At 33.9% G+C, this 26,230-nt stretch overlaps 1 protein-coding gene across 3 annotated transcripts; it reads right to left on the bottom strand.

The window, feature by feature from the left end:
• Nucleotides 1-3,699: 3,699 nt before the first annotated feature.
• LOC128552575 (E3 ubiquitin-protein ligase XIAP-like) lies at nucleotides 3,700-18,058 on the bottom strand. 3 transcript variants are annotated; one of them, XM_053533629.1, is made up of 6 exons: nucleotides 17,973-18,058; nucleotides 10,729-12,091; nucleotides 9,471-9,658; nucleotides 8,686-8,836; nucleotides 8,296-8,532; nucleotides 3,700-7,553 (listed from the first exon to the last, which is right to left on the bottom strand). In XM_053533629.1, the coding sequence occupies exons 2-6, from the start codon at nucleotides 12,083-12,085 to the stop codon at nucleotides 7,357-7,359; spliced, it is 2,130 nt and encodes a 709-aa protein (XP_053389604.1). In that variant the 5' UTR covers nucleotides 12,086-12,091; nucleotides 17,973-18,058; the 3' UTR covers nucleotides 3,700-7,356. The 3 variants fall into 3 exon arrangements, with proteins under 3 accessions (XP_053389604.1, XP_053389603.1, XP_053389602.1); XM_053533628.1 differs by lacking the exon at nucleotides 17,973-18,058 and adding an exon at nucleotides 12,759-13,153; XM_053533627.1 differs by lacking the exon at nucleotides 17,973-18,058 and adding an exon at nucleotides 12,343-12,649.
• Nucleotides 18,059-26,230: the final 8,172 nt, after the last annotated feature.

The raw sequence follows: 26,230 nt of genomic DNA, 5'->3' as shown, positions 1-26,230 counted from the left end.
GGGTATATAAACGTGCATTACATTTGGATATACCTCTATTTAAATATATTGTTTAATTTGGATACTTGACTTATTGTTTAGTTGATCTATTTAACTGTGTTATTTTAACTGTCTGGCTATTAGTTAGACTTTTAAGGTAAGACTTTTAAAACTACACTTTACCAAACTGTTGCTGCTTTTTTGTATCACCACTTCGATGAAAGAACATTTTGTGATCTGAAATGCCAGAAAGCTTTTTCTTAAACAGGTTGTTCTGATTAAGTTTTAGTTGTTGGGTGCAAAATGGTTTCTATTTCCCAAAATTACAGAAGTTGTTCACAGTCGATTAAGGAAACTACCCTATCACGAAACAGTAATTCTAATGATTATCATAACCATTTAATACCATATAGGTTTACATAATTGTCTGTTACAAACAAATAAAAGTAAGCAACAGGAATATGAAAACGCCTACTAAACGTTTTTGAAAAAAAATCACCTGTAACCAATTTACATATGACAAATGATTTTGACAAGTATCAATTACGGGAATTTACTTCTTTAGTGATATTGCAATGCGAAACTTCCTAAGTTGGAAATTTTCACAAAAGTTGTCGAAAGTGTACGCAAGTAGCTTAAACGGGCGACCCTTCATTACAGGAAAACAAACGTGCAGATACTACTTAGATTAAAACGTTTTTATCTTTTTATGGTTTTGATAAAACATTGGTGTTATTGTACTGTTTTATTTGTTTTGTGATCAAATGAAATTTACATGAGTTTATGTGGCATATTAAACCTTGGATGTCGTGATCTAGGTTGTACGCACTGTAGTTAGAAATTGTTACTAATTTTTGATACTATATTTTAACGGACCATCCGACCAACAGATATGTGTGACTCTTGTATAATTTAGGTTTGTTCTTAAAATGAGTTAAAATATGATAGGTGAAATTTATTTTACTAACATTTTTGTACCACATTTACAATGTTTAACACTTTTCAGAAATGTGCTAAAGGTATCATTTAAGATACACGCAGCAACCTTGGTGTCGAGTCAGAAGATGTGTTAAACCCCCAACTGCCATATAAAAGCCATAAGATGGTGCTGGGGCAGGTTGTTATATAAATTATACATGTTTCACATCAGAGAGCCCTTTTTCAAAATTTTAAATAAACCACTGAATAAAAAGTTATGAAAAATTGCATAAATACACATTGAATATTCTTTATCAATTGGTGTTTTTATTTTTTAAAAAAAAAAAATGTTTAAGTAAGTTTCAAAAAATTATTTAAAACCTAACTGCCAAAAATTTGAATTTGCCGGAGGGGCTAATGAGGTCATGAACCCTAGAGGAACAGAGAATGTAAAAAATTCCCCACGGGTTAATTTTATCAACAAACCTATCGTCAGAAGCTTCGTATCAATGGAATTAACACCTAGCTAGAGTGCATTGCAAAACTACTCCAGAAAGTAATTTTGAATTTTTAAACCAAATAGAATATCATAGTCATTTCTACAGTTATATTTTTATATGTCATATCATAAAAATGTTTTAAAGAAAATAAAAAAATAGGGAACTACTAATTACAGACATACAGTGATAAATATAATTTCAAACAGCTTATCATTTTTATTAGTCCTTATCACAGCAGCACTTGCTAATTTGTGTGTATTGTTCTGCATCCCAGACTTAAAGTTTATTATTTCTACATTTATTGCTAGGTTATCTTAATTAATGGAGCAGCCAGCAATGACAGAATTTTAGTTTAATGAATGTTTGATTTTGAGTTTCATTGTTAAATTTACATAAACAAGATTAAAAATCAGGAATGCTAGTCTTGACTCATATTTTCATAGGATTGATACTGATATGGATGCACAATATGAATAATAATAGTTTTTTACCATCAAAACATGCAAACTAGTTCAAATTTCTTCTTCAACTGACCATTGTTTACATTTGCCTGTGAATCATTTAAAGTGAGCTATTTTTAGCTAACAGACAGCCTAGAGTAGCATTGTTATTTGATAGGCTCCTCCTACAAAACTTACTGCCAGGGTAGTAAAAGTTGGGGCTTTAAGTGTACATTTATAAGTAGATTAAAAATCATAATGCTTACGAACAGATTTTTCATTGTCATTCGGCTGTAAAATGTGATTTTATGGCATATTTGTGTTCAAATTCTATTTCCTGATTACTCTTATCAAGCAGAATGACACGTTCGTACATATATTCAATTAAAACGTGAAATTCCCACCAAAGGAATGCACGGGAGCAATTTGTTCCCGATTTATTTGCAGTAAAATATAATATCCTACAAACAATCTTACACTTTCTATCCAATAAACTAAGTTTACATTGACATGGTTCAGACCTGTCATAACACTTGCATTTTTAACGATACAACTATTTCCCTTTTTTATTAAAGGCCCATAATGCCTTTGTCTATACCGTGGCTGACATATCTTTTGTTATGAACATACGTTTTTATTGATTTCTTGTTGCATCCTTTCTTCGATAATTGGTCTCTCTAATATTTGATAAAGGTTTGAATAATGATTAACACAATATGAAGTTTTATTAATCTCATTGTTTTTATTACCTCTCCATTTATTGTTATAATGGAATAAATTCATGTGCAATAATGAAAATAGTGTCATTCTAACCATGAGATTTTGCATAACTTCTATTTCGAAGGCTGTTTCGTCTGATTTTAACATAAAAGTTAAAGCCTTATGGAACCTTAATACTCGTTCCATGATTTTTATCTTGATAACCATTTTAAAGTAAGTATTACCTGTCACAACGTATAGCAAGTTCGAATCCGCTAATTCGCTTAAAGACACTAGGACAACTCAGAGATGGTTACTGTGCTTTCTCCTGCTGGAGTTCCTTACATTGCTATAAAAATGGCAGATGAGTGCGGGAGGTCGTGGGTTCGATCCCCGGTCGCGTCATACCAAAGATGTAAAATATGGTACTAGTAGCTTCCTCGCTTGGCGCTCAGCATTAAGAGGTTAGTGATAGGACTGGTCAGCCCGGTGTCAGTATAATGTGACTGGGTGGGGTATCATGCCACGTGCCTACGGCGTGATATTCCAGTTTGGCAGCACTATAAAGCTGGGCATTGTGCTCACGGCTACAAGTAGACACCGTTGTTTATATGACTGAAAAATTGTTGAAAAAAAAACCCGAACGCACACGCACACGCACACACACACACACACACACACACACACACACACACACACACACACACACACACACACACACACACTGTATTAAAAATAGAATTATGTTAGATTTCAGAGGCTGAAAAATCTGACGTAACAAAGTTTACTCACAAGTACGTCATATCTTCATTGATATGACTATTTATCATTTCCGTTTGCAGTGTGACTGATTTCCTACAAGAGACAATAGCCCACTTTACATATATATACGCCATGCCATACTTCGTTCTTTTGTGAAAAAATGCAATGTTTATAATATCAAAATATTATTTTTTCTCATCAGTTTTGAAGAATCAAGTATGAAATCTTTGAATGATTTTAATCATGCTTATTTCAGAGGTCTTGTTCATTTTAAAACAGTTTTTATGCGGTTTAGTTAATACATCAGATAGATAGAGAAAAGGTTCATTAAAGTGTGGCTGTGTATATATACTAGCTGATGATGTGCTTCATTAAAACAAAATAAAACAACAACAACGATGTCAGCATTTGTTAAAACTTTATTTTTTACGAACACTAGCATTATATGTAAAGATAAATAGTATCCCTATAATGATTAATTCACTTTAAATTTTATTGTACTTGTTGATACATTTTCAGTACATGTATATTTGAAATACAACAACACAAATTGCACAATGTACACAACATGTCAACATGAGTGTTTCTAGGAGGTCAGAACGAACCTGTTCATATGGATAAAGAAGCACAGTTTCGTTCTCACCCCTCGGTTTGTGTTTGAACACGATATGTGGTAAAGGATATTCACAAGTATATAAAATGTTAACCGTTATGTCGCCAGCGACATAGCTAATTCAAACCCGCCTGGTTAAGCCATACTCGGTAATACAGTGGCAAATGCATACTGCACTGTCTTATAAACATCAAAATGAAAAGTATAAAATGAAATAAATTGGTTAATGGTGTGCAAAATAAGACTTTTTCACAAATTCAACTCTGGTGAAATTGAAGAGATATTGTATTTTACCTTTCTTGGTGGAGACCTTTGGTAATATACCTTATATATTATACACGTGAAATTTATTAAACTATTATCAGTTACTCCAATGTTATGTTTGTGCAATATGGTCCGACATCGAGTCTGTCCTCTTTTAATTTATTGTTAGTGTCGAGAAGATTACCCAAGTAAAGATGGACTCTGATGTGATAACGATCTTGCTCAATACCTTTTTTGGCCATATACACTCCATTTTATGAATAGTGCTCAAAATATGACCTATTAAATGTGATAAAATTAATATTGTTGATGAACTATGACAAAGGATGATAACAAAAGCTCACTCCAGAGCACCATATGTTCAGGTGATCAAATATGTTATACCATAAACACTCCATTCACGCTAATTGAACGAATTGTATGTATACACTAGATAAAAATTAACGACAGTAAATTAGAACCAAAACAAGACATATATCTGTAAACAGAAAAGTTCATGAAAGACTGAGTAGATATAAAACTATCGAAATGTTAAGCAGTTATATATTTAGTAAATAACAAAACATAACGAACAACAATTTTCATTAAGTAAAATAAGAAACTTGTTACACATATCACAGTTACAGCTAAACAAACAATGGACTCATATAACAGTATGGATGAAATATATATATATGTAAAAAAAAAAAAAAAAAAAAAAAAAACGTTTTAAAGATACCAATCGCTACAGGCTGATAAAGGCATTTCGTTGACCTATCATGTGGTTTTGACATTCAGTCTTGCCAAAGAGCAATATTTCTTAACCAAGTTTTACTTCTATAAACCTATTATAAAAAGTAGTCGTAATCTCATTCTAAATTCTATCTCTTAAAATTGAAGTTAGGGTTGAGATGGGTCTTATATAAAACACACTGATTGTTGAATACATTGTTTCGGGCAATGTTTTCTCTCACATTAACAATATTACAATAATCATCTGTCACCTTGATCTCAGATTTTATGACCAGTTTCCTTTGATCATGAGTTAGACCTTGCTCTAAGCGCTCTAACATACACTAGAGTATATGGTACACGGTGACATTGCGACAACTCGCCTATATTGTAGACGGACTGATAACAAATGAGACAGTGAGAGACTATCAAAAAACAACCGGAAGTCCCCCCCCTCCCCCATCCCATATGTTTTCGCTGACAACCACTCTTTATAATATGAAACGCGCGTTAATTCTGAAAATATGCAAAATCAAAACAAAAAGAAATATACACTTAGAGCATACAACCATGATGAAATTCACGAATGTTAGCATTTTTTGTGAGAATAAATCTAAAACGAACATGATAACCAATCAATATAATAATCAAAGATCAATTAATCAAATATGTATAAGAGTATGTAATTATTGTATAAATATAAATGTAATAATAAAACTGTATAAAAAATATCAAGAATATGTTTTCCAATTTATCCTTAAAAACCAAGAATGGCAAAAAATATGTTTCTTTAAACACAACAGTAAATTGCACTGAATTGAAAGAAGGTTTGTAATTTAATTAAACTCTCATATATAAATCAGTATCATATTGAATACATTACAGCTTTGCTTTAATAAAAATCACAATCTTTTATGTACGAAACATTAATAAAAGATAAATTTGTCTAATAAGTTGTTTGAAAGAGGTGCGTATTTTTACTTGCATAATTTGGAAAAATGGCAAAGGTTTCGCGAAATAATATTTTATTTTTCATTTATTTCTTTACATTAAACGTCTTAAAGTGAATGATAACTGATTGTATGAGATAATGCACTGTCATTTAACATGCACCCGGGCAAAGTTTTAATTCCACGGCACTGATGGCAAAAATAATGTACATTATATAATCTATATAAATAAAAATTTGAAGGACTTGTGTATCTGTATAAAATTAATGTTGACTGCAATGGGAAACATAACACAGTATACAAATATGTAGCATCAACAAATTCATATATATCTGAAATAAAATAAAAGTCGCTGAATTGCAAATAATGTAGAGACATACATGAACAGTCGGTATGAACTAATTTGCATATAGTAGGATAGATCATAATAAAACAGACTGAGGTATAGCCCATGGAAAAATAACATCTGTAAAGGCAATATATGGTGAATTCTTTTCAAAACGTTAGTGATAAAATATACTGTTGTATTCCAATAATGCTATTTCAATAATAATTAGGGAAATCGTATAAACATAGTAATTTATATAATTATTTGAGAAAAAAGCCATGTGATGAGGCCATAGATCTAGCTTGCAGGAGAACAGATATCCACGCGTCTGAAATAATATCAAAAGAAGCACCTAGAGCCTGAACTAAAAAGTCGCCATACTGCCTAAATAAGTCAGTGAGACTTAAGACGCGAGAGCTTAAAAATATGTTCTAAATTGCTTTCTTTGTATAATAACAATATAATAATAGCTGTAACCTCAATGTTAGGTAAAAAACAAAGACAAATATCAAACAGGGAATGCCACGTACCAAAAACGCACCTCCCCAAAACGAAACCCACAGCACGCAGACGCGCACACCACAAACACAGACACACACACACACATACACGCGCACACACACAAAAGCCAACACATTAGGACAAAACGAACAAACAAAGGAACACAGTGGGGCACCGCCTTGGAACGGTCAGTGGCAAAAACACCACTGGGGAGCTTAAACCGGTTTATGGTGCGCACCCAACCTCACTCTTACCCCCACCATGTCCCAAAGACACGGGACAGTGTAAATAAAAGTAATCCCCTCCTCCAGGTGAATCTCTAACACACGTAATGGAAACAAAATGGCATGGCATGTAAAACACAAAAATGCTCGTGTATAAATATATAAAAAGCAAACCTTTAGAACCAAAAACGTATGTACTCAATGCCTTTTCAGAAGACAGAGCAACAAGAGAAACACCCTTAAGGGCCCGACGAAACAGGCCAGAAGACAGATATCAAAACAGTTCAGTCCTGATAGGATTTAAAAACTGCTTATCATAGAGTCCTCCCCCTCTTCCGTCAGACACAATCAAAGAGGGAAGTAAGTTGATTCTTATGATCTAAAATGTATACCAACAAAATTGCTACAGTTTTAAAATCACTAGTTCTCTTCCTTGCAGATATTGATATTGTTTACACTCTTCTTTATTATGCTGCATATGCTCTAACTGTCCCCTGGATAACTGTGCGACAGACGGCGCATTTTCTTAGAGCATGCGCACATTCAACACAGGAAACCAAATGTCCACATGGAAGAAAAACAGTATTTGCATCTTTATCCATGCAAATTTTGCACATCATTTGTTCTTTCAGATGTTGATTTTCTTCCTTCAATGCCTTTCTCTCTGAAATAGTAAACAGTATGAGAACATATACATATAATATAATGTAGGAAAAGAATAATTAAACCTTGCAACTAACCTGTAAATTGTTCAATCACAAATAATACTTTGATAATTTTATATCAGTGAACTATTTTAGTAGACCTATGAATGTTCAGGTCTTTTTTGTTGCTGTTCTTTTACCATTATGGAGCAACAATAATCACATGCTCTCGGCAAAACTCTCTGGGAATTGCCTTTTTGCAACAAGAACAAGAAAATGGACATGTTCGCGGTCTATTTTGCTACGTAGCATTTATGGATCGAAATTAAACACAAACACATACTGACTGACTGAAATCCTTTAGAGGTAAAATAAGTTTATTTTGTTATATCCTTAAGAACTTTGATAAAATTAAAATATATTTGTTTGAAAGACCGGCTGATCGACTCAGTTACTACTTATATAGATAGGGTTCTCTCCGCTAGGTTGTCAAAGTATGACGCCATATCAAAATATTTGAAGGTTTACCTCATGAAAAGTAACATGTCAAAGTATGACACCATATCAAAATATTCGAAGATTTACCTCATGAAAAGTAACATATAGAATTTAATACATTTTTATTTAATATAATTTTAAAAATTGATTGTTTATCAAATATCTGATTATTTGTGGAAAACAGACCGGTATTCCTATGATCGTACATCTGAACCTCGATAATGTAATCATTTTCTTGAATAGCTACTTAAAACTTGTAAATACCATCTTTTGTTGCTTTTGGGTTTTTGTCTGCAGATTGTTCTGGTGAACTTCTTTCGGTTGTATCTATGGAGACATTAGACTGGTCCGACTGACGGTTGTTTGGAGAAGATTGACTTCCATTGTTAGCGGTGTTGCTATGCTGTACAGATGTCGTTGTTGTAGTAGATGCATTAGCTGTATAACTGCTGTCTAGAAGATACTCTAATATGTTCTGTGCTTTCAGTTCTTCAACGGGACCTGATATTTAACAAGACGCCATAGGTATTTTTTGTTAATATAAAATCAAAAGTCAATATTTCAAAAGTACGAGAAACAACTCCTTATCGGAGAAATGCCGAAGAATTGAATCAGACCGAGTGTTCAATGCGGAAATAAAAAGAAATTATGTACCTATACGTTGCCTTATGTTCCTGATTGCATCTTCGACCTGTGTCTGCATGTACCCCATGTCGAGAACACGTTTAGCGGCAATACTGTTTAAATCTGTAATGTACTGGTCTTCAACAATGTTTGCTTGTTGTGAATCTAAATCTCGCAGTTGCTAAAAAAGAACATAAATTATGAACTTAATGAACTCCAGCTTATACAATGTACACTAGATGTAATTATCACGGGCAGAACAATGCCTACTTGAAACACTCAGTGAAGATCGTATTATTTGACATACTAATGTCTGTCCCATGTCTTTGGAACATGGTGGGGGTAAGAGTGAGGTTGGGTGCGCACCATAAACCGGTTTAAGCTCCCCAGTGGTGTTTTTGCCACTGACCGTTCCAAGGCGGTGCCCCACTGTGTTCCTTTGTTTGTTCGTTTTGTCCTTGTGTGTTGACTTTGTGTGCGCGCGTGTGTGTATGCTTATTGTTCGTCTTGTCATTATGTGTTGGCTTTGAGTGTGTGTGTGTGTGTTGTTCGTTTTGTCCTGATGTGTAAGCTTTGGGTGTGTGTGTGTGGTGCACGCGTTTGCGTGCTGGGGGGTTCGTTTTGGGGAGGATGCACTTTTGGTGCGTGGCATTCCCTGTTTGATATTTTTCTTTGTTTCTATTACCAAACATAATATGACTTTCTTTGCAACTGAATCATCTTCAGTATCTTAACGTATTTACTACGTTTCTTTTCTTAAACAGATATCGGTTGAATTTACTTTTTGTATTGAGACAATGCATAAGAATACTTACAAAGTTGGTATGTGTCGGAAAAGTCATATTTGATATCTGACACAAATTTACAAAGTCTTCCCCCTTGCATTGTTTTAGATACGCGCACGTAGGGAACCATCTAGCATGCTCAATCCAGGGACTGTCTCCATACTCCCAGTTTTTCATTCCACCACCACAGAAGAAACATCTCACTAAATCTTGCATTCCTGTTTTATATAATAACATGTATGTGTTAACTAACTTTAATAAATTTCGAAATATTACATGTCTAACAACATACACATATACAAATACACTGACAGATAGAGAAAGGAAAATATATTTATTTATTTTTGCGAGTATATATCAAATTTCTTTTATCAGCGTATTTTACTTTTTTTCTTTAAACATGCATATTTGCTTCATAATTGTTTTTTGTTTACTTTTGCAGTAATTTGGGTTCATTACAGATAATAGTTATATCTAATTTAGATAGATATTCATTCTGTATAGTTAAGCTTCTTTAGTTACAAATTAACGTGATTATCTGATATGTCTATTTACGTATAACTTTTATGTACATCATTTCTTCGAATTATTAACTTCCGGGTAACTCATAATCGCGTGTTTAATATATTTTATTATAATTTACAATATTGTGGGCAGATTGTATTGGAAAAGATAATCATCTTTTACTCATGTGGACGTGAGGCGGATTCGTAATAAGCACATGTGACTGGAAAAAGAATCATGATCTATTATAACTTCTTATTTTGAAATACCCTTTTAAATATAATTTAAGGGAAGATAAGTGTTTAAGCCATCGACAAATCATTACCGTAGTTTTGAATACGACAGTTGTGTTATTCATAAATCAGATGATAAATGAACTTGTATTGCACAATTTGTAAACGTCCCTGGTATCTTATTGGTTGTACTTATCGTAGTATGTTTACAAGTTTGGGCGACATTCCTTTCAAGCAGAATTTGATATATTTTAGATATAACAAACAAAATGCAAAGCGGTATTAAATATAGATAAAGCAACCATTGTAATGTCATTTCAAACTTGTCTCATACGCTTTTCTCGCCTCGGTTACACAGGGATGCTGTGCAAAAATTTCATTTGTCAGTTATATTTATAAACAATTTCCAACAAATTTCAAGGGGTTATGCCTACCACTAAACTTGGTAGCTGGTAGCTTTTAAAATAGTATAAAGTTCAATTTATCGTTCATTATCTTGACATAATTTGCATAATTAAAAGCATGACAGATTTTGAAAAAGAATAACCTACCACAAAAGAAAAATCCTGCTTCTGCCAAGTCTTCCGGTTTCATCACGTGACCCAGAGGCCATTGCGAAAACGATGACAGTCTTACGCCTCTGGTTGCATAATCGGGATGCTTTGGTTGTTCGTTTGTTATTCCTGGGAAATGCTGGATCTCTTCTGTCGGACGGTATTCCGAATGTTGCCCAGAATATCCATTCTGAAGTATGATATGCCTTTCGTTTTCCAGAGGGTTCTGGAAACTGTTACCAGTATTTGTGTTTGTTTGTTCTAAATTTTGCTCCGTTTCCTGTGACACTTCATTTCTTGTTCTAGTTATTTCGTTACGATGTTCTATATGCTTTTTTTGCCCTGTTTCCCTTACCGCATTATTTTCAGACAAATCTTCAGGACCTCCACATGCACCGCCTGACTGGTTTTGTTCTGATTCCCCAATTCCATGGATTGGAACATTTTCAGTTCTCTCTCCATTTATAAACTTACATTTTGGTGAGAGTCTTTTATGTAATTCAATCACAGATTCATTACCTGTCCACTTTTCATTCTTTACCCCACAAGAAAAGCAAGCAGTCTCCACCCCATTCCCAGTGTAATAAAAACCAGCTTGTGCTAAGCGCAGTGTTGACACTGTACAGTCTTTTGGGAAGGTTTTGAATGATTCGTACCTAGCCCATTCATGATACATACGCTTGATATTCTTGTCACTTTCTTTCTCTATTTCATTCAAGTATTGTTTTAGCGAAAAATGATAAACCTTAAATTCGAAAACAGACTGGTTTCCTAGATGAAATATAAAGTCATAAGAATATCGAGCTTTACTTTCATCTTTTGATCTTGAAAAATGTTTAGACTTTTGAAAGTAAAACGTTGAATTGGTGCATATACTCAAAGTTGCCAACAGAACTATTATGTACGAAATTACATCTATTATTGAATATTCCTTTCTCAATATTGCTGTAGTATTTTTGTCATTTAAATTCCGTGAGGAAATAAAGCATGTGTATTGTTTTCCCTGTATGTGTTTCCTTCTGACGATCGGTATATCCCTGGTAATGTTTTCCCGTTTTTGTTGAGCAGTTATTGCCTCGATTACTGATGAAATATTATCATGATTTCCAAATTCTGTGTTACTTTGAACCTCACAGTTTGGAAAACATGACAATATTTTACTAGCAATCGATATTTTCTGCATGAACTGTTTGAGACCAGTGCAGGTTAGAGTTCCCGCTTGCTTTAGTTTTAGAATTGAATTTCCAGTTTCCACATTGTTTACAATTTTGGTAATTATCGTTAAAAGTAACAGTGTACATGTACACACTAATATTCTACTGTAGAAGCAACTTGTCTTAGAAAGGTGTTCCATGTTTACCTGTAATGGAAGGAAAAAAACATATTAGAATGTACTGATGAGTTTCATATATCAAAATATTCCATAGATATTTTTCATTTAAGCAACCGAGAGTTTATGATAACGATATGAGTTCATCACATGTTTTACATGAGTATATTGTTACGTCGAAGGGTAACAACTCTTGTTACAGTGAGTAAAAGTAACAGATAAACAAACCAGCATCAATCAACAATAACAAAGTTTATTCATAAGAGTAACAATTTAAATACCTTAATATTTTATCAAATAGCCGTAAAATCCAATCTAAGATGTGAAAATAGTCCAAATCAGAACTTTCATGTAACACTAAGAATAAAAAGAGAGTTTTTGAAAATAATTGATACACCCTGTTTATCAGTAGGCCTATTGTGGTAGAACATTCTGGAACGCCATAGAATATATTTACATGATGTCTCAAAACTAGATCAATAAACAATGACTCATCAATAAAGTTAAACCTTGTCTAGGGGTGTGATTCTCACTCAGAGTACGAGATGTCACGGGTTCAGTTCTCGGACAAACCCCTGATTTCTGTTATGTCAAAGGGTAACATTTGCTTGTTACAGTGATTAAAATTAACAGAAAAACAAATCAGTAACTGTTAACAATAACAAAATTGTATTAATAAGCGTAACAATTCAAATACCTTAAAAATATAAAAAAATATACATATAATCCAATCTTATGTGAAAAAGTGTCCAAATCCTGTCCTGGTCAAATTTAAACCCAAGGAGTAATAACTCCAAATTATTCGCAAATCAAAACTAGATTTAAGTATGTCCAAAGATTATAAATCATCTCTTTAAAGAAATCTTTCTAAATCTACAGTTTTAATGTAAATCCTTCAAATATTAAATATCCAAACTGGTAACACTTTGTTATTAAGAAATACAGGACACGTTTCTAATAAAATTTAACTGAAGGTTCTGCTCTTTCCTAAAACATCTCTCTATTTGATGTAGCATAGAAGGTTCCAGAACTTTTTTTATTAATACATATAAATATCACATTGTTTATCAATATGGTGCGACCACTGTTGCTATAGTTACTGTACTGAATACCACACAATTAACTGTTTATAAAGAAAGTATTCGATCGATTATTCTTAAAATAGAATTAATAATTTACGTTCACTAATCCTATTGTTTTCACTCCATATTTAGCCAGTATAGTATTGTCCATAAGTATTGACCTGGCACTCATTAATCTTCGCCAATATTTTCGGGCGTTTTCGTTAATTTACGCAATATTAGTATCCTGAAAGTATCTACATTACCAAAGTAACATGTAAAGTTAATCAATGACACGGTGGCGTAGAGGAAAGGTATCTGACTAGCACGCACGTTACCATGGGTTCGAAATCACTTACTGAATAGGTCTTTTTTCAATTTAATGCATTGTAAGGTTATCGTTTACATTATTTTATGTGTCATATTTCTTGAATTTTGATTGTTTTCTCTTGTAATATTTGTTTTTTTTCTGGAACGTTGGTGACAGGTAATTTGTCTTTTTATCTAAGATACTATTAAAACAATTTTATTCCATTATTTTACAACGGGAAATATGATTACTCTTTATAAATGAACCATAGATATCACGATACGCTTGATCAAATGAGTGGTAAGTCTTCATATAAATGTTTTTGTATAAATGTTGAGTTCTGCTCAACCCGGGGCTAGAGGGCGTGGACGGTAGCATGTATTTCCACTACCGTCCATGAACAGGCACAATCAAACCGAGCCTGCAACATTTTCGTTTTTGTCGTGTTGAGCAACCTGTGAAGTTTCCACTTTTCTCTACTTCATATAAAATTTGCGAAAAAATATATATAGTCGGTCGTAGGACTCGAACCCGCGATCTAAACGCTTTGTCCGCACAGCTACCTGCAGATGCGACAGTATATTACTTTAGAACGATATATGTAATATTTAGTTATACCGCTATTTATATTCGGACACCGAAAATTAATTTTTGGAAATACACGGAATATTCATGAGTGCCAGGTCAATACTTACGGACAATAGTCGCAACTTGACCGCGATGGTTGACCTCCGGCTGATTATTCATGTCGATTATTCCATTGAAGAAATAAAGGGTGATTAGGGTAGCCATGTATATTCATATGGAATTAGTTTGTTTACAGAGCATTTTCAAAGTATGTATACTTACATTTGATCAGTTAAAATTTTCCAATACACTAATGTATAATTTCACAAATTTATATTTCTACTTTCTCATGCAGCTCATTATGTATTATGATACAGCGGTCAACCATCGGGGTCAAGTTGCGTCTACTATATTTATATTGAGATTTTACTGCCAATAAAAAGAATTAAAACGCGAATGATGAAATGATGAAAGGACATTTTCCAGACATTGACAAAAAAAATATGGGATTCTTTATACGTTTCGGATTCTATTTTTGTACAACAGCGTTGTTTTACACTACGGTTGCGCTTTCAAAGACTGACGTCACGCTCTATGTATATATTGGTATAAATAGGCACAAGACCACAGTTATTTGCCCTTGGTTGATCACAGTAAACGTTTCTTGTGATCTAGAAGTCAGTTCATAGTTTTGTTATTCAAACTGTATGTTATCGCACATTTTACGTATGTAAGACTTGGTTTTGGGGTTTTATTTTACATGTTGACAGTTTCAGTGTGGGGGAAAGGAGATTGTGATATAAATGTTCATAGAAAAGTTGCTGTGAGGGGCACTTTCTTTTACATTTCACACTTCCTTTGCAGTCAGGTTGTTTTGAGATATATTTTGCACATACATGCAATCATTTAAACTGATTAAGTATTCAATCTGAGATATTATGACTAGCTTGATTCATTTTTAGATGATGTTCGGCCACTGGCCTTTCAGTCTTACAAAAGGTACTGGTTCGGTCACAAGACTGGTCACTTCAATTGATATAGGTCACCCGAAAAACAATAGGAAAACCAGTCAGTTTAAGTTTCTCAGGTTAATATTTATTAAGGTATTTACACAAAATTAGCCAGCTTGGAACATTCAGCAGGCAGTGATGTACATTTAAATCATTCTTTATATAAAGAGGGGCTGTTTTTGTCAGCTCGCTCAGCTGTAGTACACAGTTTAAGATTTTGTACAGTGTAAATGGTCATTGTTTGCAAGTTTTATTTACAGAGTACACTGAATATCTTAAAAGTGTAAGAGTTGAGCAGAAAGACTCATAAGCTTTTCAGTAAGCTCACATATTGTATTTTTCAGAGCTGTCTTGTTCATTTTTACCTAGGGTAGCCTTACATGAACGATCACTGAAAAGTATAATTATGACACATTTACGTACAAAAACTATTCATTTTCATATCTGCCACATGTTAGGCTGCTTAAAAAAGGCAAAGTTGACAATTATAGGATTTTTCTTAGTTCACATTTTAGTGTTTCGTATGAGCAGACAACGCGTTTCGATGTGCTTTTTGTAATAAGAATAGTTTTCCTAAAATACAGTGTATAAACAGTGATATTGTAATTAAACTTGAAGTGGCTCTTAATGTGGATAGATGTATAATAAGGAAACATGTTATTGTTTTGTTTTTTGTTTTTCATTTCGGGTGAAAATCTCATCAAACAAAAAAGTTATAGAATTTTGCGAGTTTTTTTTTCATCTGAAAACTACGCGAAATTTTTTTGCTCAGATTTGACCGATACTATGTGTAACAATAAAAGCTGTCAAATTTTAGTGTATAGTTCAACAAAGGTGAAGCTTTCACATTTAACTTGTTACACATCTGAGATTGTACTGGTAAAATATTTTTAGTTTGAAGAAAAAATAGGTCTAAACACACACAAGATCACAGTTATTTGCCCATGCTTGACCACAATAAGGACCTGGTTACGCGGAAAATAGTTCCACTGTTTGATGGTGAATATTGGTGAATTTTTGAGTGAAAGACCTGCAATACCTGGCATAATTGAATAGAAGAGATATGAAATAGTAGGTACATGTACAATTTGACAGAATGAGAATGTCAGAATATGCATAACCTGACTTTCTGATAGGGCTAGTTTTGCCTGTCTGCGGTCATCTAGAAAGTATACTTCATACGCATGTGATTTGGTTCAAAATGGTGGAAAAAGGAGCCGGTCAACCCCATGTTTATTGTGGCTGGATTTTTTCTCTTGAATAGTTCTGTTGAGTTCTTGTATTTTAGGGGGTATGGAATGCATGCAAAATTGCAATAGTGTTCGGTGCCTATACAGAAAATATAGTAAAAATAACTGTGGTCTAAGGCCCCGGTGTTACCAGTGTTACCGGTAGAAGATTGAAAAATTAGGATAATTTGCTTTGAGCGGAATTGTCATAAACAGGGTATATAAATCCCAACAAGTTTAATATTGGTACTTTACATACATGTATTTAAATAAATCCCTTTTTTATGTGAAGCTTTCGGCGAAAAAAAATCAGATTTTATGAAAATGAGTGTTTGAAATTTTCTCAAATAATCAAATTGTTAGACAGCTTTGTCGCCTGATTTATCACGGTTCAGAGTTCAGATGCGCAGGAATTGAACCACGAGGGTGTCAATCCGAGTGGAGCTAAACGATGAATGATCGTTATTTATACGACAAACCACAGGAAGGTCTCTTTTTAAAAATGCTTATTGAAATATTTTGATAAATTCGTACATTCATGCGTTTAGAATTCTTGTTGTTGTATTTACTCTATTACATTCAGTTAATTTTAAATGACACTGCTTCGAAAATAGACAGACGTTAAAATATTAAAATATGCAATATTAAGTCAGTCATAGGAGTCGGCAGTTTTGTTTTCGCTTTTTGAAATTGAACAACAACTGAACTTTTGAACGGCAATTGTAAAATTAATAACTTATTTTAGTTTTTATCTTATAAATAAATAAAAGGAACTGGTATATTTCCCGAAAGAACATAGCCATAGCGCCATATGCATCTCAAAGTAGGCCCACAGAAAGAAGGTGGAAAAATATTGTAGACGTGTTGCTTCAAAAATCCAACAACAAGTAAATTTTAATTATACGTAAAATACAAAGAAGGGGTAGATAAACGGGTGGGGTGTTGGGAGAAAGCAGGGATGAATATTCAACAGAGAAAGCAATATACCGGTACCTTAAAACGCAGTCTCGCTACACAGTAATCCAAAACTAAAGTAGCGCGCACACACACACACACCACTAACAGATACAGATAGACACACAATAAAAACCACACACGCACGCACATACACACACACACACACACACACACACACACACCAACAACAACAACAACAAACAGACACAGATAATCAAACAAGAAAATAATTCAGTGGAGCACCTCCCTAGACAAATATATAAACAAGCAGTAATAAAAAGAACAGTAGGACACCGCCCAAGGACGGTCATTATACCAGTTACTGAATATTCTTCCCAAAATGGTGTAGCGTATTTGCTGCCAAGGTATCAGTAAAGAACTGATATCGTTATATTCATTTTCTAGAATGTGAATATTGGTGACGACGGGTATAGCCTCGGTTATATTCATGAAGTACATGTATTGACGTTCACTTTCACTTCTTGCTTTAGCAGTTAATGTATCCAAAGTAAAAACTATCCCGTTTCAAATATATTACGTATTTTTGGAGTGAATAAATTTTGAGGTATTTTCATTCGAAACATTCTCTATACAGTCTGAGAGGATTGTATCGATATATTTTCCACCATTTTCCAGCTTTGACTTATCATTTTCTACTTTCATCCTAGTTTCCTAAACTATCATAGACAACACAAACCCTACTCTAGCAGCCACGTTCTCTATTTAACAACTTCTATAATTTTATTAGTGTAAAACAGTACAAAATATTTACTTTACCTGTAAAAGTAAACACTATTCCGAAGAAATACGAACGTTTATCGATACTTTACAAGAATAATATTTTTTCGTTGAAAAGCCAATCTCTAAATCTGTATCCTATTAACTATGACGTTATCCAATTATATTCTTTTAAACGTATGCTTGTTTACTACTGTTATCCTATCAGCGGCGAAGTTATGCTGAAGTTATTTTTGGATCTCGTGTATCCGATACGAGGAACATTGAATCATGATGACAGATTAAAGGTTGATTTAAATACTGTTGAAACGGGTTTTAAATGAATCTTGCCACAATATAATCCACATTTAGGTTGCGCGGATGTGAAAAAAAAAAACGGAACCCTCTGATACATTATAGGCATTGTCCTGCCTAAATTTCAGTGCATTTTGCTGCAGCCTTTTCTTTTAAATAATGTATCTCGTGTTTGCCTTTCACAATATAAAACGCGACAGACACGTGGTCGGAGTCGCTCATTTTAAAGCACTATAACCTATAATTAATCGAAAGTCATAAGTTCGATTCCCGGACCGAACATGCCTCTCTAGTTATAAAAGTCGGTTTTCTGATGGAATATGTGAATTTAGAACTGGTTCTTCCAATGAAGAACGAAGAAAATGCTTATCAACTGCCTGTCTGCATTTAAACGACGGTCATTAACCATTCAAAAAACAGTAGATAAATTCACATACAAACGATGAGACTGAAGACTCGACCCCCTCCTCCCCAACCCCCAAAAAAACAAAATCACAAAACAATCGGCGGGAAACAATAGTCTAGGTCTAAACTAAGAAACTATAATGAAGTTAGATTTGCGATAGTTAAATTACGGAAGATTTTATTATGCATTATACAGCAGTTTGCATAATTGCATAACAAATTAATCAGATTTCAGATTTTTATGGATATGACAATTACACTTGTTGTGTAGCATGAAGGTTCAATGATACCTTTCGATAATAACTTATCTGCCTTGCGTGGCCGGAAATTACTATAGACGCAAATGACTATATCCTTTCATTTTTTCCCTTGTCGAAAATAATTGTCAAAACAAACAAAAGCCGCTATTCCCATTTGGACGTAGTTGAAATATGGGTATTCTACTTTTTAAACAACGTATTAATTATATTTAACTTATTGTACCTTTTCATGACTTTTCTAATCGATAAAGTTTTGGACATGATTACTATGTTACGTTGACATTTCAAATATACAGTTAGAGCGCCCGCTTTGTGCGTTGCGTGCGTGCGTGTGTGTGTGTGAGTAGCTTCAGCTTCGCCGCTTTAGTGAAGTATCGATTTCAAAAAAAAAAGACTTCCGAGTTCCTATTGATATCTGCGTTTTACCCGACAAAGCTATTTTACCGTATAATACTGATAATAGAGAGTTTGAGATTTCAACCTTCGAATTCCCCTTCAACGTCTCTTGCGAAGTTAACGTATGAAGTTGAAGTTCGATTAAAATTCCTTGAGATTTCAAACATTAGAATGAACCTTACTTCTTTTAATCCGCCCATTCAATTTATCCGTAATTATGATCGTTTTTTTCGTGCATTTTGGTACCAAATGTCCGAAAGGGCAGGAATTTTACAAGAGGTTTTAAAAATGAAAGGAATGAATATTAAATGAAAAAAAACAAAAAACATTTCAATTAATATAATCATCGCATGGATATTAGAGCGATTACCTAAAAAACAACAACAACAACAACAAAAAACAACAACATAAAAAAAAACAAAAACAACACGATAAAACAATGTGAACAATGTAAAAACTCGTTAGTGTTGCTCCAAACATTTAGGTTTTATATAAAATTATGTCAGTATAGTCAGTATACAATGCATGATTGTAAATCAACACGAGAGGAAATAAAAATGATTATTACATACCTAAAATTATTTTCCATTGGGTTTCAATGGACCGCGATCGTGCAATATTTTTCCATATCATGACGTTGAACGCTTTCATATCGGACTAGTCCCAATCCGTGACTCTAGTTACCTCCCCTGACGGTCCGTCCATTGCGAATCTCGTTTCTTTAAATTTTTGTTGCTATTGTGTATTTGTTTAATTTGTAATTTATGCAACATTTTGTTTACTTTTACACTTTCATTAATCTGACCTATTAGATACTGGCTCATTTAATTTATCAGACTGAAATGAAATGAAAGTTATAATTACGTCATGAGTTGGACTAATATAGGACGTGGAATGTTTTCTTAACGTTGTAATGGAAAGAATCGCGTGACGTCCATGGCGTCCACGCGCACGTTGCGACAAGTTGACGTCATTTTCGCGGAAAATATTAATGCGCGTCAGTTTGATTTGTTTATTGCATTTTCGGAGTATTTTTTTTCCGTATTTTTTCCTGTCTTTCGTGACAGAACGATAATTTAGATATAAATTAATCATTTGATAGTGGATATGTAATAAAAAGGTTATCAACTTTGTGTGTGGATATATGCACTCGTTCTTTCGCGGACAATATTGCGCTTCTGAAGTCGCGCAATATTACCGCTGCGAACTCGTGCATATATCCATAAACAAAGTTAATAGCCTATTATGATCATATCAAAGTGATAATGACACTCTATATGACTCTGTATAATGCCAAACTCTCAGACAGCACAATATGATTTTAATATACTATTTTATAAGTAAAGCATCTGCGGATCCAGGACTTTTTGTTAGAGGGACACCAACATTAAAGAGGGGGTCACCCCATTTCAGCGCGGGGGGGGGGGGAGGGGGGAGGGGGTAGGGTAGGATCACACCGAGTTTCAAGACTGATTTTCTTTGTAAAATGTAAGAATCAAAGGGGGAATTAACCCACAATGTCTCTCTGCCAGGCTCTGGTTCCGTGCATTTAAAAAATGGAGTTATCCCGTACGGCTAACAGGAAAAGTCTCTCATCATGATATCATAAATCTAAAATTGTCTGATACTTCAAAAGAATTTTCCGTCTTACTAGTACCATTTTATGTTTATAATTAAAACGCAATTGTCGTATTAAGTGTCCGACAGAAACAGATTGATTTTATTTGGATGTGAAAATAAAATGTTCCACCAAATGATAATCGCGCGTAATTATTTATTTTTCAAGTAAAATGACTGTCATGCCATGTGCCTCCATCCAGATTTCAGTCTTTGATGCCGAGTATGTGGACAGAGTAGATGTAAAAAGAATGAAGTTTCGACTTTCGTGATAACACATCTTCGGACGTTCAAAACTTCATTTCATACGACAAAAAGGCCCATCTGGTATAATCGATATCGCCTGGGGACACAAATATGCCGTAGAAGTTAAAGTTTGAACAAAATCACAAAGTTTCTCAAAATCAGTTGATAACTTTATACTTCCAGGTTCAACTCAATATATTTAGTTAAAATCATTAGCCATACAAAACTTCATTATTCTTATACCTATTGATAGTGTTTCGCATCAAATTTAGTCTAATTATATATATGGATAATCAAATAACTTAATAAGCAGAAATCCTGAAACTAAGCTTTTTATTTCGCATAGTAATAAAGCGAAGTCTTAGGCTTACGTGATATTACATGGAAAACTTTAGTAGCAACGTGTGATTTAAATAAAATACACGCATGTCGGTGACGTTTTACCCAAAATATATATGAGAGACGTTGAAGGGGAAGGCGAAGTTTGAAATCTCAAACTCTCTACTTACTTGTAAGTAACGTACAAGCAACATGAATATTGTTATTTTATCAGTTATCATGAAATAGACGCTTCCACGCGTTTTCACGGAAATCACGTCATCATTTGGAATTGGGAATTAGTAGTCCTCATGGAAATGTATACAGTTATACACTGATCTGTAAAGAGCAGGGAAATTACAACTCCGGTTTTACTGACAAGTACCTTAACAAACATGCATTGGCAATTTTCAAAATGAATATTTTATGCCAAACATAAATCATGTTTTCAGATAAGATATTTTTGTTATCTTAGTATTTTTGTTATCTTAGTACCGAAAATTTCAAATTTACCTGCAATAGATAAACCCAACCAACATATAGGTCATAAACTTCTCACAGCCATTGAAAAGCGGCTGTCTCGGTCAGGAAGTAAACTGCAATATGGGTATTATGCACGTCCTTTCCTGTTGTTGGTATGCAAAATAATACAAGTGAAATGGTGATAAATAATAAAAATATGACAAAAATCTTTATTCTGCGATAACTTTAGAATTACACTAGATTTTAATGAAACTTGGTAAACAGGTAGAAGACAATGTGGATGAGAATATGTAAATAACATTGTTTCCTCTGTTTGTCTGTCCTTTCGTCCGTATTTTGTCTTTCGTAAGTTACAAATGGTGGGTTTTGTGGTTACTTTAAAAATATAAGAGACCTTTTCATGAAAATCAGACATGTAGATAGGAAACATTAAGTAAATATACAAATCAGTTTATCTTTATCAGCCTGTTCGTCCATCTGTCTGTCTATCCGTCAGCCACGAAGTACAGATTCTCTGTTAAATTTCAAAGTAAAGGCATTTTTAGGAAACCTGGCTCAATTAAAATCACGTGGTTTTTAAGGTAGACAATAATTATGACAAATGCCCTGCCAGTAGGGGATTTCTATTGCTTAGCAACAGTTTTTTTCTTCCCTTTTCTGGAAAAGGTCAAGTGTATTATAAAATAGAAGTGTTGAATTTCTGCACGTGGTGATGATACAACTACTGCCGGTGGTAAACATGAGGGTGTGGCTCTTGGTGGAGACCTCCGGTAGTACAAAAATGTCTGTAATCATGGTTGGCAGTTTGTTCCATTCACGTACAATGCGTAGATATGATGATTTTTTGTTGACTGTATACCGAACATGGACTTGGTGGAGTATGGACATTCCTCAGGTTCATCTATCACTAAGTTTAATGAGGTCATTAGTGTTGAATTCTAGAAAGTGATGCACGATTTAAACATTTACTAAAGTATGTATTTATGTCTACCTTCTGTCTTACAGAGACTGCCAACCTTGATCGTTGAGCATCAAAGTGACACAGCCAGGAGCTCGATCACAGAAGTGTCTCTTCTCTGAACACGTTCAAATTTGTCTATATCCGTTGTTACGTAGGAGTCCCACGGTCTGCCGCGGAGGACAAGTGTGCTTAAGGCCTAAAAAAATTCTTTGTGTCCGGTAACATGCTAAAAAATATGGTAGGTAGGTCGGAATTATTCATTCGTTTACTTTTTTATTTTTTTTATTTTATTTTATTTATTTATTTATTTACTTTTTGGGGTATTTTTTATTAAGTGAGACTTTTCGGAAATTATTTTTGTGTAAAAAAAAATGAATACAAATAACGGGGATACGCCTTTAGAGCATCAGAACGTTGATTTCTAACATCACTGACCATGTTTAAAGCACTTTTTGTTAAAAGATTGAAAAAAAAAAATTCTCCAAGGCCATAAATATTTAGGGTCGGGCCAAAAATTTAGGGTATGTCGGGATACAAGAAACAAACAATTTTTTCGTCCTTTGTGCAGTTGTAAACATTTCAGGTAATGCAAGGTTTTGTGACAGTCTTATTGATCCAGGTTCTCAGTTCCTATTTGGTCGATTGTGGGATTGATGATGGAATTACACGAACTGATTGTTTCAGTTTTGTTAATTGGTATTTTGTTGGTGTTAGTGTAAATGTTCTTCTAAGATACAGTCTGTATCTTAGAAGAACATTTACACTAACATCAAATTATCAGCTAGTTTTGGGAAATTACCTCATGTCTGTCAAGACTGTGTATCACGTTAGTCTAAATAACATTACATTCGTATATTCACACTATTCAAAGAAGGACCCTAAAATATGAAAGGCATGTTTGGTTCAACTGACGGTTACCGGATTTCAGCGCTAAATGCAGACTCCAAGACCCAACAGAAAACTAATGTATTTCACTAGTTCATAACATACGGCCGGTGCTAACTTGTAAAACGAAAGGACAAAACATGGCACATGGTTCCTATTTGGAATCTAAGTTCAAATAAAAGTTATTCATCCTTATTGGTCGTATTTTTATCAATCAATAGTTGAATCTCATACTCAGAAAATATATAATAATGGTCTTTTTTCATTTCTCAGAAGATTAATTTGTTTTGGTTTATCGGATTAGTTTAGAAAACACATCACCATTTCACAATTGTTTCATTAACGTTGCTAGGTTTTCGGGAAGAAGTCACTTAAATTGTTAAGTAATATGGATTGCATTACAGACAGGCTGGTCTAATATCACGCAGTGTACTTTCAAAGATCAGACATGTATAAAAAAACTAATGTGAATCAGCTTCAATTATTTTGTTATCAGACCAGCTGTTCCAGCGAGGAATATCTTTAAGTCAGACCGACAAACATTATCTAACGAATCGGAGTGGGTAACCAGTTATTTATTTACCATTCAATACTTTATTCGTTTTAGGGACTGAAACAGGATCCTAGAGTGTGTATGACTAATTTACTAGGAAGTGTCAATGTCGTTAAACACATTCTGGTGAATCCGGAGTAGGCATGCATCCGGTAACGAATACGACATTTAGTTTCCTTTTCTTTTTATTTTGACATTTTTACATTCTCGAGATTTTTGTTTGTTTAAGTAGTGTGCACTAAAACAGGACAGAACAGAAAGTGTTTTTGAATAAGTTATAAGTCCTCAAATTATTTCCAAGAATCGGTAGGGTAACCAGTTACTTATTTGATTTTTTTTTCTTTCTTGAGATTTTGAGTTAGATTGCACTGTTACAAAAACACCATTAAAGAAAATAATTTAATATGTTTCCTGTTTTCTTCTATATATTAGTTATTTTTAAGAAGTGTTGTCCAGTCATTTGTATAGTGTCATGGGAACTCAAATGATATAGTAGGAGAATAATTAAATACGAGTGAAAGTGTATGACGCTACACAAATACAGCGACTATTTGATGGATCATATTTACCGTGTCTGAAGTAGTACGTTGTCTACCCCTGATCCTTGTAGGGAAGTCAGTTATTTGCGGAGAACAATTAAGTACTGGTACAAACTCCAGATAAAATGACGGCTACTAGTCAACGGCTTGCCAGTAACCTATTGTAAAACAGAAACATATCGTTACAATATGTGGGGTCTAGTGGTATAGCAACGTCAGCGAGACCAGGAATAACCAGTTCGAGCATCCGGACGACCCGTGTGGGTTATGTACATTCTGAAATTAAAACTAAACAGAGGAAGCTTTCAGAATCATGTCGTCTTTTGTATCTACAAAACGTAAAAATTATTATAATATAATCCCGGAGGAAATACGTGAATGCACAATAACATGTCTAATGCAAGTAAATGGCAATTATATTGTTTATCTAAAGTCGGTTAGGGGTTGACATAAATTGTTATATTATTTTCTGAATCACTTTTATCCATTCGGAATGACACAGAAAATATAAAAAATAAAAATCACCTGATACAGTAAATACAAAATATGCGCACGTATTCATTCAACATTTGAGTCGTGCCATGAGAAAACCAACATAGTGCGTTTGCGACAAGCATGGATCCAGACTAGCCTGCGCATCCGCGCAGTCTGGTCAGGATCCATGCTCTTCGCTTTCAAAGCCTATTGGAATGCGCAGTCACTGATCGCAAATGCACTATGTTGGTTTTCTCATGGCGCGGCTCATATATTTCTCACATGCCGTCTTCTTCCTTTTCCGAGTCACTCCTGACATCTTTCAGGTCTCCATGTCTTACTTTGTTTATAATGACTTCTTAAATGCTGTATGTCCAAATAAGCTGCTCGGCCATTAAAATGTACATAATTTTGTAGAAAAATAAAATTACATTATTTCTGACTGATATATATTCGCGAACCTCAAATGTGGTACTATACAGATGTCTAGATAGATATAATTCGTCTTTGGTCATTATCCATAAAATGAAAAAAATAACAAATAAGATTTACGACAGTCGTTATGTTTTTGCAGTACATCATTATTTTGCTAAGGTCCCCCAAGAATCAGAGGCGTCATGCGTTAACAGAATCAACGTGTCGATCCTCACAAAATTAAAGATCCTCAATACTTTTTTACAAAAATGGTGAGTAACTGATACCCAAAAGTCAGTCCTTTTATGGTTCGTAAGCAAGGTGAATGTTTGATGTCAATACTTTTGACAGTTATAGGACATAAAAGCAATAGATTTCAATTTAGATATGGTGATGCGGCCAATCCAGCCATGCGTACTTCGTATCGTTGAACCAAGAATTATTCCAAAGCG

The sequence above is a fragment of the Mercenaria mercenaria genome, unplaced genomic scaffold (assembly GCF_021730395.1).
Source record: "Mercenaria mercenaria strain notata unplaced genomic scaffold, MADL_Memer_1 contig_2923, whole genome shotgun sequence".
NCBI classification, from domain to species: Eukaryota; Metazoa; Mollusca; class Bivalvia; order Venerida; family Veneridae; genus Mercenaria; species Mercenaria mercenaria.
This window is presented reverse-complemented; position numbering and strand designations above follow the sequence as displayed.